Source organism: Zingiber officinale, chromosome 2A, assembly GCF_018446385.1.
Source record: "Zingiber officinale cultivar Zhangliang chromosome 2A, Zo_v1.1, whole genome shotgun sequence".
NCBI lineage: Eukaryota > Viridiplantae > Streptophyta > Magnoliopsida > Zingiberales > Zingiberaceae > Zingiber > Zingiber officinale.
Genome location: NC_055988.1, coordinates 175,694,329 through 175,712,074, shown reverse-complemented (window position 1 = coordinate 175,712,074; position 17,746 = coordinate 175,694,329). Strand labels below are relative to the sequence as shown.

The window sequence follows — 17,746 nt, the reverse complement described above, 5'->3', positions numbered from 1 at the left end:
GGGTTGTCATGGGCAGCAACTCAGCTCGATCAATTTGCAGTTGGTCGAAAGCCTTTTTGAATATGATGTTGACCGAGCTGCCTGTATCGATGAAAATGCGGTGAATAGTATAGTTAGCTATTACCGCTTTGATGATGAGGGCGTCGTCATGTGGCACTTCGACTCCCTCCGGGTCCCTGGGCCCGAAGTTGATTTCGGGTCCGCTCGCCCGTTCTTGACTGTAGCAGACCGCATGGATCTTGAGCTGCCTGACACTCGCCTTCCTCGCTCTGTTAGAGTCACCTCCGGTCGGCCCACAAGAAATGATGTTGATTTCGCCACGAGACGTGTTGCTTCTATTTTCTTCCTCCCGTGTGGACGGCCTAGGCTGCTACCTAGATATACGGGGATTGTCCTCATGCCTCTGAGGATGATACCGCTCGGGAGACTTTCTGGATATCCGCCGACCGGCTTCATGGTGTTGCTGTCGCTTATCGGCCGATGGCGATCGACGACGGCCACTCCTGGGAGCGGGGTGGGCGATCAGGGGAAGGCTTTGGCAATCTCGTGTGTTATGCGTGTCGGTCCGGTGGAACGAGCAAAACATGGGGGTCCATATCTTCTTTTTTGGTTTGGGCCGCTCAGCGGCTACCTCTTGGATGGCGTGGGACCTTGCTTGTTGATGGCGGACTGCTTCGGCTTGCGGTCCTCTGGGCGGCTGGTGGCAGTGAGCGGCTTCTGCTCGGCAGGTGCCGGGCGCTGAGTTGGAGCTTCTTTTCTTCGGGCCGCCTGGGCTTCCTCCACATTTATGTAATCATTGGCCCGGTGTAACATATGATCGTAGTCTTGGGGCGGTTTCCGAATAAGTGAACGGAAGAAGTCACCGTCCACGAGGCCTTGCGTGACCGCATTCATCATTGTTTCCGAGGTGGCTGTTGGAATATCCATGGCCACTCGGTTGAATCGTTGGATGTAAGCTCTGAGCGGCTCCCTGGGCTCTTGCTTGATGGCAAATAACGCCGACTGCTCGCAAAATGATGGAGAAAAGCGATGCAGAATTCTTTAAAGCTGGTGATGGATCCGTCCGGCAGCCTCCGGAACCATCGTTGCGCCGATCCCGAGAGGGTGATAAGGAACACCCGGCATTTCACTCCATCTGTGTATTGATGTAGTGTAGCTGTGTTGTCGAACTTACCTAGATGGTCGTCCGAGTCGGTGGTTTCGTTGTATTCCCCGATCGCCAGGGGCACATAATGCTTTGGCAGAGGGTCCCGCAAGATGACCTCTGAAAACTGCCGGTTGATCCGCTCAGGGGAGGCATCCATTCGGGGAGCCTTGCCTTTTCTGTAGTCTCGCCTGGGCGCCTCGTCGGATGAAGATCCTCGATCAAGGTTAGCTGGTGCGACTTCAGGAGGTGTACGGAATAGGGCCCGATGAAATGCAATCGGGGTAGGCGGTGCTTCTCCTTGGATGCCGATCGGATCCTTATCTCAGCCCCATGCCGCTCGGCCTCCTGACGCTGACGTCGTTTGTTGCTCCAGTCGCTCGGCTTGTGCCTTCTGTTTCTGTTGCTCCACGAGCTTAGCTGCCCTTGCCTCGATCAGATCGTCGAGCTCCTCCTGGGAGAGCATCACGGTGTGAGGTCGTCCAGCTTCGTCCATCTCTTCCGCTCGGATTCAGGTGCGTTCCCACAGACGGCGCCAATTTGATCCTGTCCGAACGCTGAGTCGATGGACGCTGGGCACATGACGCTCTCCGAACTGATGACGTGGATCTCTGACCGGTCGTATGGACCTCCGGCGAACCTGCAAGGAAGTCGGGCTGGGAAGGGGTTCCCGGCGACGACCCTCCGACGCTCAAGTCTGGCAAGAGGAAAACGAAGAAGTGGCTCCAAGGATGCGAGATCGCGTACCTCCAGCGAAGTCTGAGGGCTCTTATATAGAGCTGTGGGGAGGCTTGTGCACATCTACCGAGGCGTACACGTGTCTTATACCATACCTCAGTATGGGCTTGTCAGAGGAGCATGTCTGACACCATACTGCTACAGCCTGAGCACCTCTTTGATGGGGCAGCAGAACCTTCCGTCGTACGATTCTACGTATGGCCTGGTCGTCGAATATGCCTGCTGTCAGAAGATGAGGTTCCCCAATGTCCCTTTGTCCTTGTCTCCTTTCTCCCCGAGCCGAGCGTCCATCCGTTCGGCAGGCATCGGTCCGACCGGGCGTAGGTATCGGTCCGACCGGGTGCTCGGCTGAGACTGTTCCTTCACAGCATTGATACTTTACGCCACGGCCGAGCGGGCAACCCGCTCAGCCCGGCGACCCTGTTCACCATGAGCGTCGTAAACCCGACTCCCCGTCGGGTTGTCTTTGATTCTGCCCGGACCCGATAGGCCGGTTGACCCGACCCTTCTCCGATCGGATGGGTCTCATGCTGACCATTTTGCCTTTTGACCTCCACGTGACATTGACTCCCCTCCAGAGGAGGTCCCCCTACCTTACTGCCGGATCAAGAACCATGCCTTAAAAGGATGGATGACAAAATTATACCGTGGGTATAATATAACAATGATGGTTAAGACTTTGTGGGGTCATTTGATTAAAATCACAAAGTTGAGGATAGTAAGTTTAAACTATCTAAAAAGAGGGCTAATGAAAGTCTTCAGATAGAAGATTAAGCCCACTTAGTAAAAAGCTAAAATTGAGTCTGACTCAATAAGATCTAAGTGGAGATCAAAATAGATGAGTTAGAAAGATTGCATCACATGTGTTGCAAGTGACTGAGAATTGAGTCAAGTATCTCATGAAGAATAAATGCAATCATGATCAGTACTCCAATCAAACGACTATAGCTATGGCTCGACAAGATTGGAAGACCAAGGATGTATATTTCTTGAGTCAAGTATCTCTCGAAAAGTAATACAATCCTAGTCAGTACTCTAATCAGAAGACCACAGCTTTGGTTGAATGAGATTCGAAGACCAAGGGCTATATACTTCTTGAGTCGAGTATCTCTCTAAGAGAAATATAATCCTAGTCAACACTCCAATCAGACCACAACTTTAGCTTGATGAGATTGGAAGACCAAGGGATGTATACTTCTTGACTTAAGTATCTCTCGAAGAGCAATACAATCCTGGTCATCACTCCAATCAGACGATCGCAACTTTGACTCGATAAGATTAGAAGACCAGGGGATGTATACTTCTTTTGAGTATCTCTCGAAGAGTAATATAATCATAGTCAACACTCCAATCAAACGACCACAGCTTTGGCTCGATGAGATTAGAAGACCAAGGGATGTATACTTCTTGAGTCGAGTGTCTCTCGAAGAGTAAATCTAATATTGGTCAGTACTCTAATTAGATGACCACAGTTTGGATTGATGATATTGGAAGACCAAGGGATATATACTTCTTGAGTCGAGTGTCTCTCGAACAGTAAATTCAATCTTGGTTAGCACTCCAATCAGATGACCACAGTTTGGCTCGATGAGATTAGAAGACCAAGGGATGCATACTTTTTGAGTCAAGTAAATGCAATCCTGGTCACCACTCCAATTAAACGATCATAGTACTTTTTTGAGAACAAGTGTATTAGACAATCACAGTTTTAACTCACTGAAATCAGAAGATTAAATTTATCGAGACTTTCTTTTAAGCAAGATTAAGACCCTTGAAGTGTGTTATAAAATACTAGAAATGTGGTTGGAAAAATAAGCTAAGTAAGATCATCTATGATGATTGATGGAGAGAATGTAGGATATTGCTCAAGAAATGTTTCTCAAGAAAGATCAACATTCAATAATCGACTATATCACATTCACCATAATTCAACAATGGTGGCTTAAAAACATTGAGAAGATGATAAAAGCTATGTTGATAAGTTTTAGATTTATTCTAAAAATTATGGGAAAGTTGTCCTCTCAGTAAACCACAAGCCCCAATGAGATAGAAATGAAAAATCTCTATAAGGCATTGAAAGGTCATGAATCTTCTAATGAAGCCTATAAATGTAGGTGTTAATCAATAAATGTATAAGTATTTGGATATAAATATCCAAATTAGGAACTCAAAGAATTAATTGCATAAAATGCATCTATATGTACCAATATATATTATACATTATGGTATCTAAGAAATTATGAAAAGGGAACTAGTGTAAAATAAATGGTAAGTACCATTAAAGTAGTAGATCTCTAGTGGTAAAATCTCCATTGAAAATGGAAAATTATGCGGATCCGCTAGGTCTACCAAGAGATCAATTATACTGCATGTCTAGGGAAATGAGTCTAAAATTCAATATTTAAATCGAGTAGTGGTAACCCAACCATGCTGACTGGAGATCCTAAGATCATGGTTTAAAAGGGATGACTAAGCTACAAGATTTGAGGCATCTAGGAGTAATTACTCTAATTCATTCCTGGAGACAAAAGGTGCAACTTGTAAAATGAGTAAAGGATGAATAAAAGTTTTTAATGATTCCCAGAAGTTTGACTCACATATGAGTTAGATTCATAGATGAATGCTAACTCGAGTATGTGGAACCATTGAGGAGTGTGAAATTATAATTAATTTCATTGATTGATTAATTAATTAATTGATTAAAAGATTAATCATTATGATATTAATTGATTAATTAATTAATATTTATAATAGATTAAATAAATAATTAATCATATTAATCAATTAAATTAATTATAATGATATTAATAGAAGCAAATTCATATGTATAAAATTATATATATATATATATATATATATATATATATATATATATATATATATATATATATATATATATATATATATATAACGAAAGTGATTTTGATATTTCGAGGGACATTTTTGAAATACATTTTTTTTATTTTCTTGTAATTAATTAATTAATTAATTTAATTGATGGCTTTTCCTTTTTTTTAATACGTTATAATATTCTCCCCTTTTGCTAGCTGTAAAAATCACATGGCATAGTAGTGAGTGCGTGGGATGACTGACATCTTTGACCAAGAATATTATTTTTAAATTCGTAGGGGCTTTAATTAATTCTATAATTCATGTAATTAATTAATTTAATTGGTAGTCTCTACTGTTTTTTAATACGTTATGATTATCCTTTCCTTTTGCTTAGCTGTACAAATCACATGGCATGGTTTGGCACAGTAGAATGAGCGTGGATGACGGACATCTCCGATCAAGAATATTGTTTTTAAATTCGTATTACCTTATATTATTCGATAATTCTGTTTTGCGTCAACTCTACCTATGTTTAAAAAGTTTTAACTGCTATTTATTTATTTTTATATTTATTTTTGATAAACTCGCTCGAAACAAATCTCTTGTTGCAAGCTACCTTCTCCTTGTCCATGGCGTGCATCAACCTAAATCTCGACGTAGACGTCAACAGTTGCCTGAGCGGGCTGTGGGCATCGCTGCCATTACTGGGCAGGCCAAAATCTGGCATCCAGAAATTGGAGAAGGAAATGGCAAGATTGAGAGGTAAAAGGGACGACATCAAGAACCAGATCGACCAGGCGGATCGACAAGGGAAAATTCCGACCAACGAAGTCAGCCAGTGGCTGCGAGAGGTGGAGATATTGGAAGGCAAAGTGGGTGTCATCGAGCAGGATTTCCAAAGCGTTAGTGAGTATTCTCCCCTATATACTTTTTTCCCCCCCTTTTCATGCCAATTCAATTGTCACGCTTTATGTTTTAATCCATACAAGCTACTACGTACTGCTTTTATCTATAAGAGAGTAAGAGGGTAAAAAAAAAATAGAAAAGGAATTTGTATCAGTCTTCTACTGCTTTGTTTCGTTAGGTTGCTTCAGTTGCAATTGCTTCAATCAAACTGACGGCACGTCGAGTCAAACACAGCGAGCAGGAGATCAGGTTCTTATCAGACAGTCATCGAACTACTGCTCCATCATCCGAAGAGTGGCAAAGGAGCTCGGCGAGGCTAATGAATTGATGAGCCGAGCTGGTGCCTTGGATCCGGTTGCCACAGTTGGGCCTCTGAAATCCACCGTGATGCTTCCCATCTCGCACCGACCGCCTGTCGGGATCGAGTCGTATGTGGAGGACATTGTGGGCTACATCGATGGCGGAGAAGACAACATCATAGGCATCTACGGAATGGGTGGTGTCGGTAAGACTACCACGTTGAACAGAATCCAGCAACACTATCTTCTTAAGCATACCATATTTGATCGTGTCATTTGGGTTGTGGCCTCCAAAGGCTGCCAATTGAAAAGGCTCCAGATGGATATTGCTAAGAGTCTAGGACTGAACACACTGCAGGAGAATGACGGTGAAAATACTTGTGGTGATAAGCTCTGTAGTTACTTGATGAACAAGAACTGCTTGATGTTTCTTGATGACATTTGGGAACATTTGAATCTTCAACTGTTGGGGATGGCACACTCGGCTACTGAGCAAGGCCAACAGCAGCATCAGCAGCCGCGCAAAGTCGTGGTGTTCACGACCCGCAGCGAGACAGTGTGTGCACAAATGAAGGCAGAAAAGAAGATCAAAGTCAGATGTCTGGATTCAGAACAAGCATGGCAACTTTTTGAGCAGAACATCGATGGGGATGTTCTCAGCTCAGATGCTGGAATTAAGTTCCTTGCTGAAGAACTTGCTAAAGAATGTGCAGGTCTTCCGCTCGTTCTTGTCACCATCGCCCGGGCCATGTCAGGTAAAAGGTCTTGGGAAGCTTGGAAGGAAGCTCTCCATCAAACAAGGGATAAACATGAGTGGACAACCATTGGTCTTTCAGAAGATTCACTCGTCATGTATAAAGCCTTCAAGCTTAGCTACGACAGTTTAGAGAATGACTCCATAAGAGAATGTCTCTTGTATTGCGCTTTGTGGCCCGAAGATTATGAGATCAACAAATTCGAAGAGTTGATACCGTGTTGGATAGGTTGCGGCATATTCGATGAATTTAACATGATCAATGAAGCTTTCGCCAAAGGCTACTCCCATCTGGAAGCTCTCGGGGCTGCATCCTTGCTAGAGAAATGTGATTCGGACAAAGTCGTAAAGATGCACGATGTCATCCGAGACATGGCACTGTTGATGGTTTCTGGGTTGCAGGGGAACAAAAGAAAATGGATTGTAAAAGCAGAAATCGGGTTGAGTGATTTGCCTAGACAAGAAGAATGGCAAGAAGCAGAGCGAGCATCATCCATGAGGAATGAGATTACTTCTTTACAAGAGTATGAAGCTTCCACTTTTCCAAAACTTTCTATGTTGATTCTCCATGGGAACATAAACCTGAAAACAATTCCTCCGAGTTTATTCACAAGCATGCCTCGTTTAACATACTTGGATCTCAGTGATTGTTGTATAACAGAGCTTCCCAAGGAGATTTGTAGCTTAGCCGAGCTTCAATATTTAAACTTGTCAGATAATCATATTATAAGATTGCAGTTTGAATTTGGTTGCCTTAGCAAATTAGAGAACTTGTTTCTAAGGGGTACTGGTCTTGAGATCGTACCCAATGGGACGATATCCAATTTATCAATGCTCCAGTGGCTGGATATAAGAAACATTCCTCTTGTGACTGATTGGTGGTGGGATGAGCTGAAATGTTTCAAAGGACGCCACCAATTAAGTGTGGGAATTACCATTAATGCTACAACAGATAACATTCAACGACTCAATATGTTACCACCAACTGTCTCCATATGGCACCTCACATTGGATGGAGAGAATATTTCAAAACTTCCAAACTATGATCTGGGCACTCTACAATGGGGCTGCAGGGTAAGTGACAACCTTGAGTTTTTGTGCATTCAGAACCTCAGATTAGACCGATTAGAGTTGGCTGTAGGCGTGGGTCGCGAATCAAGTTTAGGATGTTTAAAGAGGCTTGATTTTCGTTTCCTAAATCTATTGGAAGAGATTTCATTGAATAGAGTTCGGCTCAACAACCTTCGTGAACTAAGTATTTGTGGATGCCCTATGTTGAATGATGTTTCTTGGATTCTCCAACTGCCATGCCTTAATTTTCTAGAGATAATTTATTGTGAAGGAATGAAGGAAGTCATAAGCGAGGTAGGGAACTCCAACCCCATCTCTAGCTCTAGCATCCAATGCTTGATTTTGTGGCACATGTCGGATCTCAATCTCATTGCAAACCGACCATTCCATTTTCCATACTTGGAATATGTACAAGTGTATGATTGTCCAAAGCTAAAAAAATTACCATTTGGGGCTGAAATATTGAAGAACAGATTAAAAGTGATTAAAGGTGAAGACAATTGGTGGAATAACTTGGATTGGGACGACGAGAGCATCAAGGATTCCCTCACCCCTTATTTTAGGTAACACATATATTTTCATACCAAATCATTTATTATGACCTATTCTGTCTTTATACGAAATGAAATGAAATGAATGAGTATTTAGATCTAAATGATTTAGTTTTTGATGAAGTAAGCAAAATTAAATAGTTTAAAATGCATGTCTTTCTTTGATATTCTTTTTTAAGGGCAATTTAGATATGAAAACTGAGTGTTGTCTTAAGTATTTTGGTAAATTACATTTAAATAATCCCAGTGCAAGTTCTTGTTCTCGAGAAGCAATGGTAATTTCAATTTCGTCATATTTTCTAAATAACCATGATCTTATCTGTAATAAAAAATAATAGGCTATTTCATTGCAGTCAATGTTTTTCATGTAAGTTAAATATCCCGATATAGCAGTAAAAAGGAAAATGTGTCATTCTCAGATAACTTTTTATCTTTGCAGGTCTTGGCCTCGTTGATCATGGTTTATGACCAATTTCGAAATGAAGCATCGGCCTTTTGGTCAAGGAGACTATAGGGCGTTCAATGTTTTGATCGTCGTGGATGGTCAACTTGTTAGATTCTTTGGTTGGTTGGTTGGACATATATCTAAATTTGATTGATGATTCCTAGCTAGTTAATTGGATATCTATTTAGTGTTTTAAAATTTGATATTGATATTATCTTCTTGACTTTATTTCATCGTGAAGTATTTTCATTTCATCTTATTATTTTTATTAAAAATATGGATCTTTACTAACTAATTTAAGTTAAATTCAAAATAAAATTATGTTAATATCATTTTTTTCGATTCACATAAGAAATAGTTCTAAGTTTTATTAGTAATTTTAAAAGACGCATCAATCAATGATTTAAAGTTCGAGATTCAGTTGTAGTATATTATTAGAAATTTTTTTCATTAATCAATCATGAATTTAGAATTCGAATCTTAGCTACGATGTATTATTAGAATTTTTTCTCATTAATTGACAATGTTTATTTTTCTCATTTTTTTTCTTGTGATTATTAATGAAAGTCGCACACATGTCCCAATTTCTTGCATGAAATTTAAGACGGGAAAAACTTAATGTTTATAATTTTATTAACAACAGTTTATAACTAAACTGTTGTCTTATTATTACAATGAAATGGTTTATGCACCGTTGTTCCAAACGTTCTGAAAACATTCTCACTGACAACGGTTCATTACACCGTTGGTCCAACTACTATTAAGATAAAAAAAAATACTTAAAGACAACAGTTTTGAAAAATCATTGTAAAATGCATTGCTAATTAAAAAAAAATGCCCTCAATGACAACGGATAGTGTAAAATTGTTGTTTTTTTTTTTTTACCAAAATCACAACGGTTTCTTCTACGATCGTTGTTTTTGTCGTGTTGTCTTTTAATATTTTTATTGTAGTGTAAAATAGGTTGAAGCCAAAGGTCTCTTATGATGAGTGTGTTTTCTATAAGCAAAAGGGTTACTGGAAGACTGAATGTCCCTTATTACCTAGCAAAGAAAAGTCATTGCAACAACAGTCGTAACAACGATCATAACCTCAACAATTGCAGCCTCATAATACTCCATTGCAACCTAGTCATCCACCACAACATTGGACTTATAGAGCATCCCACTCTAGAAATGCAGTAGTTGCCCCTTCTTTGGATCCATACATGTTTGAAGAGTTTCAATAATTCCTCACTTCGCAGCCTCATGCTAATATGTCACCGGATTTGTCATCCTTTGTCTCTTAATTCGTCTATATCTATTGTGACTGCTGATGGTACTTTAATGCCATTAGTAGGTGTGAGTTCATTAGTTACGTTTTGTTTATCTGTCTTTGATGTCTGTTATATTCCCAACCTTACACTTAATCTTATCTCTGTTAGTCAATTATGTGAGTATGGATACTTAATTTATTTTTCTTCTACAAATTGTTATGTGCAGGACCCGTGATCCAAGAGACTGATTGGGACAGGTTGTAGTCAAGAGGACTATATATCTTGGATGAACTCAAATTACCAGATGTTGCAGCGTCTAATTGAAAGATAGAAACAAACGAGAGAGGGGGTGAATCTCATTTTTAAAAGCTTTTCTTTATAACTGATACGGATTATGATAGATCGACCGAGAGAGTGAAGGAGGGGTTTAGGTCCAGAGAGATAGGAAAGGTATATAGTCGGTCTCTCAGACCGAGCGAGCACCCACATATTCATATATGCTCGGCCGAGCAAAGTCAGCCCGAGCATAAAGACATTTAGCCTTATATAATACTCTCTGTATATAACCGGCCGACCGCAGGCCGAGTGAACACCCATGTACTCATATATGCTCGGCCGGACAAAGTCCGCCCGAGCATAAAGGCATTTAGCCTTATATAATACTCTCTGCATATAACCGGTCGATCGCAAGCGGAGTGAGCACCCACGTGCTCATATATGCTCGAGTGGACTCTATCACTAACCGAAGTTCAGCCGAAGAGAGCAGTTGTTGCTTTTTCCCTTTGTTCGCCTTTCGTAGTCTTCGTCAGGAGGGTCAGTGTTGGGTTCGCTTGAATAGGGAATGAGTCTTCAGCTGCTTGGGAATGAAGAAGAGAGCAGTGAGCTTAGTTTTGAAAGAGAGAGTCTGGACGGGAGAGATTGCAAGTTCATAACTTAAACACGGAACTAGCGCACTGACTAATAATTATATAGGGCCGACGGGAGGGGCATAGCGAAGTAGAGGGAGTAGCAAGCCTTGACTCTTGAGCGCATGAATAATCTGCAGCCCAAGTGACCTTTATGGAAGGGTAGGATAGCCGGTAGACTTTGCTCAATGCTAAAAGGGTGATAGTTGGGCCCCATAGAGCTTCAAGTCAAGGAGGGCCGACTAAGGCGTGGAGCGGTGGCTTTCGTCAATGAATCAAGAAGGACCAAAGGTGCATAGTAGGCCGACGTGGGTCTGAGCCATCGGTCCTACTCGAATCGTCAACCTCTTCTCTCTTTTCTGTCATCGGCTCCCTAAGTCATATAATCATCGTCGTCGCACAAAGTCGTCGAGTATAAAGGCATTTTGCCTTATATAATACTCTTTACATATAACCGGCCGACCGTAGGTTGAGTGAGCACCCACGTACTCATATATGCTCGGTCGGGCAAAGCCCACCAGAGCATAAAGGCATTTAGTTTTATATAATACTCTCTTCATATAACCGGCTGACCATAGGCTGAGTGAGTACCCACGTTCTCATATATATATGCTCGGTTGGGCAAAGTCCGCCCGAGCATAAAGGCATTTATCTTTATATAATACTCTCTGCATATAACCGGCCGACCACAGGCCGAGCGAGTGCCCCCGCGCTCATATATGCTCGACCGAGCAAAGTCTGCCTGAGCATAAAGGCATTTAGCCTTATAACTTTCAGCATATAAATAGTCGATCGCAGGCCAAGCGAGCGCCCCTGCACTCATATTTGCTCGGTCGGGCAAAGCCCACCCGAGCATAAAGGCATTTAGCCCTATATGATATTCTCAGCATATGGCCGGTTGATCGCAGGCCGAGCGAGCGTCCCCGGGGTCATATATGCTCAATCGGGTAAAGTTCGCCTGAGCATAAAGGTATTTAGTCTTATATAATATTCTCAGCATATGACCGACCGAAAAACTTGTTACGATTCCGCAAGTGCACGAATTCGTCGTTAATAATATATAAGATTGTCGAACCCACAAGGACTGGTTATAAGCACTAGTGATGACACACTTAGGATTAGCTACACTATCGATGGTTGTAAGTAATCTAAGAAAAAAGATTAGGAAGCGAAAACGAGAACTAGCAACGAGAAAAAATCAACCAGGTTAATGAAGAGTTCTAGGAGTTTGGTTTCATTGTGGTCGTATTGATGTATCACATGTTGGATCGAAAGCGCTAGAAGGGGGTGGTGAATAGCGCTCGTGCTATTTCGTTCGATTCGTAAAACACTCGAGTAATAAACACAGTGGAATTAGAAACAAACACACAGAAAGAACATGAGGATTTACTTGGTTCGGAGCCTTGAGCGACTCCTACTCCAAGGTCCGCGATCGTTGATAGCTTTCGGTGGGCAACAACTATAATATCGTCAATAGTACAAGTATGAAATGAGTACAGAAAATCTAAGCAATACCGACAACAAAATTTACATAAATCGGAGCGTCGAGATGTCGGAAACTTGTCGCAGCTTAGCTGGAGCCTCTCGTTAGCAGCACGTTGTAGATGGATCGCTTGGTACTTGATTAATGAGGCTGCTGCTCGAGAGGTTCTTTTATACAGTGCTGGAGGCGCCTCCAATGCCATCCAAGGCGCCTCCAAGGAGCCGATTCAGCCGCGTAGATCAGCACAGACTCCTTCTGCGCTTATCCTCCTCAAGGCGCCCTAAGGTCAGTCCAAGGCGCCTTGAACCCCAGCTCCAAGGCGCCTTCAAGCCCATCTAAGGCGCCTTCAGCTTCTCTTCGCTGACTTCTTCTGGCTCGCATCCGAGGCACCTCCAAGCTCCATAGAGGCGCCTCAGACACTGTTCATCTGAGCCTAACTTGTGTTTTTGGTACCTGCAAAATGTGTTAGTCCCAAAATACTTGCAACACAGAGTTAGCACATAACAATAATATGACGAATTAAGTGATTGACAGTCATCGGACTTGTAACACCCCAAATTTTAATATTTGGAGTCCTAATATTAATTAAAAATATTTAGAAATGCTTTATAAATATTCTAGAGATTTTTAGAAATTTTTAGAGTATTTTTATGTAATTTTTGGAGTTCGTTTGGTATTTTTACCAAAAGGAAGAAGTTGCAAAAATTAAAGAGGTTCGGCCGAGGTTCAAACCCGCGACCTCCGACCCAATCCAAGCCTTAAGCGGATCCGGCTGACCAAGTGCTCAAGCGGATGTTTCGTGATAAGAAGGGAAGCAAAATATTCTTAAGTCATAACAGAATACCCTAGTTATAAAGAGAGAACTTAGGGATTATTTTCCCCGTGACCTAAACTTCTCCCTTCCTCTCCTCTCTCACTCGCGAACGGCGTGCGACAGCTCCTGCTTGGGCGGAAACGAAGGAGGCTAGGTCTTCTCTCCGGCGGCCGGCTAAGGGGTCTTTCCGAGAGTTTTTTATATTTTCATGATCCTCTCGTCGAGGAGAGCATGGAACCGTGAGGAGTCGCCGGAAATTTCAATCTTCCGAAACTCTAGAAGCCCTCTTCTTCGGTGGTGAGTCCAAGAACGCCAAGGTAAGTGCTCTCACCTACAGTAAGAGTAGTTCCGAGATTTCCTTTACTTGCTGCCATGAATTGAGGTTTCGGATTCTTGCTTCCTTCTTGATTTCATAGCATGTTGTAAGGGCAGTGCTCTTGATGTCTGCTGTCGAGAATCTCAAAGAAAGAAATGAATTGTTTAGTTAGGCATATGGTTTGGATTTCTACATATTTCGGGTTATGCTGTAAAGTTTTGTTGATTGAGGTTTTGCTGCTGTGAGTTTTATAAAGAAGATGAGAAGGAGTTTTAATGGATTTGGCATGTAGGTTAGACTTCTCAGTTCTTATAATTAGCATCTCATAATTGGATTTTTGATAATTGTGGTTACCTCAATGGACATAGTCGGCTCATATGGAGCCTTGCAAGTTCGGTTTGTGCTAAGGAAAGGGCATGAATAATTTTAGTTCTGAGGTGTTCAATGGATTGCTGTGGCACAGTGTATGAGGAATGATTGTTCAGTATTACAGATTTTTGATTGTTTAGCATGAAGTTTGGTTGGAGCAATGAAAAGGGCACAAGTAGTTTCCTTGGGGTTTGTTGTGCAATCCGGTCATTCTTGACTATTAGGCAATGAACATGAGATAGTATAGATTGGTTGTTGAGCATGTAAGTTTCGGTTATGATCACTGTCGTGGATGGCTATATGAAGCAATTTGTTTCCTTTTGGTTGCCTTGTAGTAGTGTTGAACAGGAGGAATTGTAGAGGTTTCGGCTTGTTCTTTTGATACTTGCTTCCATGAAACTTAATTCAGAATTTGTTAGATTTGGATATGAACAAATAGTTTTACTTTTAGTTCTTAAAGCATGTAATTTAACATAGTGCAGATTTTGTAAGTTTATAGTGCAGATTTCGTAAGCATATAGTGCAGATTTTGTAAGTTTATAGTGCAGATTTCGTAAGCATATAGTGTAGATTTTGAGACCTTATAGTGTAATTTTCTTTAGAGTTTCAAGTGCAGATTTTAGTTAACATTTCAAGTGCAGAATTTAGTTAACATTCAAGTGCAGTTTCTTTAAGCTCATAGTGCAGTTTTGTTTAACACAATATACATATTTCTGTTAGCTTAATATGCAGAATTTTATTTAGCACAGTATGCAAAATTTTGTTAGCAAAGTATGCAGAATTTTGATTAGCATAGTATGCAGTTTTATTGAGCATTTCAGTACAGTTTTATTAAGTATTTCCATGCAATTCTGTTAAGCATTTCAGTGCAATGTTAATAAGCATTTTAGTGCAGTTTTGTATGAGACATTCTTTTATTAGAGATATTAACAAGTATAAGAGAGATAAAGAAAAGAAAGAAAAAGGCCAAGGCCTTAAGTAGATCCCAAAGTCAAGATTTTAGGGATTTTGGCACACAAGGTGCTTGTTAAAATGTCAACGCATTTAAAGAAGAAATAATTAAGATAATAAGATATTTTACTTTGAAGAGGCTAGTACCCGACTTCCAAGGTTGTCGTTAAACAAATCCAGGTGTCCAATTCCAAGGTCTTGGCCCTGGTAGACCAAGGTCTGCTCTTTTAGGATTGGTGGCTCGCTACCCCAACCTATTAGGGAACGCGCATAAGATGATACTACGCCTGAGCCCAAGAGAAGTTGATTATTATTTTGAAGTATTAAAGTATAAGTTTTAAACAAGTGAAATAAAAGAATAAGTTTTAAACAAGTGAAATAAAAGAATAAGTTTAGAACAAATGAAATAAGTTTCACTTTGTTTTAAAATCAGCAAGTTTAGTTTTCTTTTATGCTAGCATGTTATTTAGATTAACTTACTGTTATTTGCTAGTAGGTGAGCATGAGCATCTTTACATGTTTAGCATTTCAGTTTGTTATGATTCCTTTACTATTAGATGAGCATGAGTAGTTTTCAGTAAACATTCAGTTAGTTTATGTTATAGATATATGTACATGCATATCGAGATTTTGTGAGTTAGATAGCGCTTACTAAGCAATTTTGCTTATAGATTGCATTTCCTCTTACTGCAGATAAAGGAAAGGAAAAGCTATAGTCAAGGAAGGCAACAAAGAGGTGCAGATGGTGTTGGTGCGGGAAGCATCCGACGATCGAACCTAAGTTTTGATAATGGCAAAGAGATTCAAAGTTAAGATTCTTTGTTATCTAACATGTTAAATGAGTGTTTCAGGAAAGTCCTAACTGCGGTTAGGCAGGTGAAAACCCTAGGGGGTGGTAACCCTAGGTGGAGAAAAGTCCTAACTGCGGTTAGGCAAAGGGAAAACCCTAGGGGGCGGTAACCCTAGGTCATAGGGGGTGGTAACCCTATGCGGAAAGTCTTGGCAAGTCGATGGCTTCAGGCAAAAGTCCTAGGGGGTGGTAACCCTAGGTGGAAAGTTCTGGTGTTGCGAACCAGGTGAAAGACTGGACTTGCCGGGAAGCGGATGTCCAGCAGAAAGTCCGGAAGCGTCGAGTGCTAAGAAAAAGTCCAGTCGATTTGGAGGATTGCACTGGCAACAGGTAAATCTCCCGAGTGGAGTAGGTGAGGACGTGTTCCCCGTAGAGGGAACAGTAGGCGTCGGGTCGACCTAGGATTTCCGGACGAAAATCCGTAGTCAGACCCGGATAGTCTGATGACTATCGATAATATTTTGTTACCTTATTTATGACTTTATGTGCTAACTTTGTGTTGCAGGATATTGTTTGGGACTAACATGTCTTGCAGGTACAAAATAATGAAGTCTTCCCTCGGATGAACAGTGTCCGAGGCCCCTCCATGGAGCTTGGAGGCGCCTCGGGTGCAAAGCTGGAGCTGGTTGCGAAGCACCTTGGGAGGCGCCTTGAAGGAGTCATAAGGCGCCTTGGAAGGCGCCTTGAAGGAGTCATAAGGCGCCTTGGATGGGGCATAAGGCGCCTTGAGCAGATGAACTTAGACCAGTTCAAGCTTAATCCACGCGGGTGACTCGGCAGTATGGAGGCGCCTTCGGAGGCTTCCAAGGCGCCTTGAACACCCTTTATAAGGGGGTTTCGAGCAGCACCTCAATACATCTGATTACAAGTGATTCTCCTACCACGTGCTGCTCCAAAAGACGTTTCGAAGTGTTGCTACTCGTGCTCGACGACCCAGAGCTCCGAAATCTCATTTTCCATTGTCGGTATAGATTTATTTAACGCACTTATTGTAATACTTAGTTTGTAATAATCGTGCTTATAGTTGTTGCCCATCGAAAGCGATCAAGGATCGCGGGCCTTCGAGTAGGAGTCGCCTTATGCTCCGAACAAAGTAAAATCCTTCATGTCTATGTCTCTTAATTTCATTTCCGCTGCTTTAATTTCTGAACGAGTTTTTACGATTCCGATAATCGAACACAATAGCCGCGAGCGCTATTCACCCCCCTCTAGCGCATCTCGATCCTACAGATGGATGTGTGATGCCTGGACTATAGAAGCCTTGGGACTTAGTTTAAGAATTTGTTTAGATTAATTCTTTATTTAGGTTGATAAGAAAATTTTGGAGTTAGAAGTTGTATTTCATTATGTTTCCGCTATTCATTACTTGCTTGATCTGATTTTATTAAACTGCGTGGTGATGTTATTTCTTTTGTGTATGTATGCTCCATATAGTCACCGGTACAGATGAGATGCTGTCGAAATTTTTCGGTAGGAACTTCTTTGGGGGTGTGACAAAGTTGAGTATTGCTAATATTATCATAAGTAACACTAGTAAGTAGAGTTAATAGTTAAGTAACGGTCACCTTAGAGAGTAGTAAGGAAGGTGGGTCATTACAGGATTGTCTGGGTCTGACTTTAGATTTTCGACCGGAAACCCTAGGTCGCCCCGACGCCTACTGTTCCCTCTACGGGGAATGCGTCCTCACCTACTCCCCTCAGGAGAGATTACCTGGTGCCAGTCCGATCCTCCAGGTCGACTGGACTTTCCGCCTAGGGTTACCACCCCCTAGGACCTAGGGTTACCGCCCCCTAGGATTTTTCTCCACCTAGGGTTACCACCCCCTAGGACCTAAGGTTACCCCCCTTAGGATTTTTCTCCACCTAGGGTTACCACCCCCTAGGACCTAAGGTTACCCCCCCCCCCCCCTTAGGATTTCTCCTTCACTTAGGGTTGCCACCCCCTAGGACCTAGGGTTACCACCCCCTAGGACCTAAGGTTACCACCCCTTACAATTTTCCACCTGCCTAACCACAGTTAGGACTTTCCTGCACACTTGTTTAAGCTCATTAGATAACAAAAC

General features: G+C 41.8%; 1 protein-coding gene across 1 annotated transcript; it reads left to right on the top strand.

The window, feature by feature from the left end:
- Positions 1–5,290: 5,290 nt before the first annotated feature.
- Positions 5,291–8,940, top strand: LOC122043428 (probable disease resistance protein At1g61300). The gene is made up of 3 exons (XM_042604028.1): positions 5,291–5,620; positions 5,799–8,307; positions 8,735–8,940. The coding sequence occupies exons 1-3, from the start codon at positions 5,344–5,346 to the stop codon at positions 8,748–8,750; spliced, it is 2,802 nt and encodes a 933-aa protein (XP_042459962.1). The 5' UTR covers positions 5,291–5,343; the 3' UTR covers positions 8,751–8,940.
- Positions 8,941–17,746: the final 8,806 nt, after the last annotated feature.

Coding starts and splice junctions, on each gene's coding strand:
- LOC122043428 (XM_042604028.1), top strand. CDS start 5,344: ATGGCGTGCATCAACCTAAATCTCGACGTAGACGTCAACAGTTGCCTG. Junction 5,621..5,798: donor GCAGGATTTCCAAAGCGTTA/GTGAGTATTCTC, acceptor TTGTTTCGTTAG/GTTGCTTCAGTTGCAATTGC.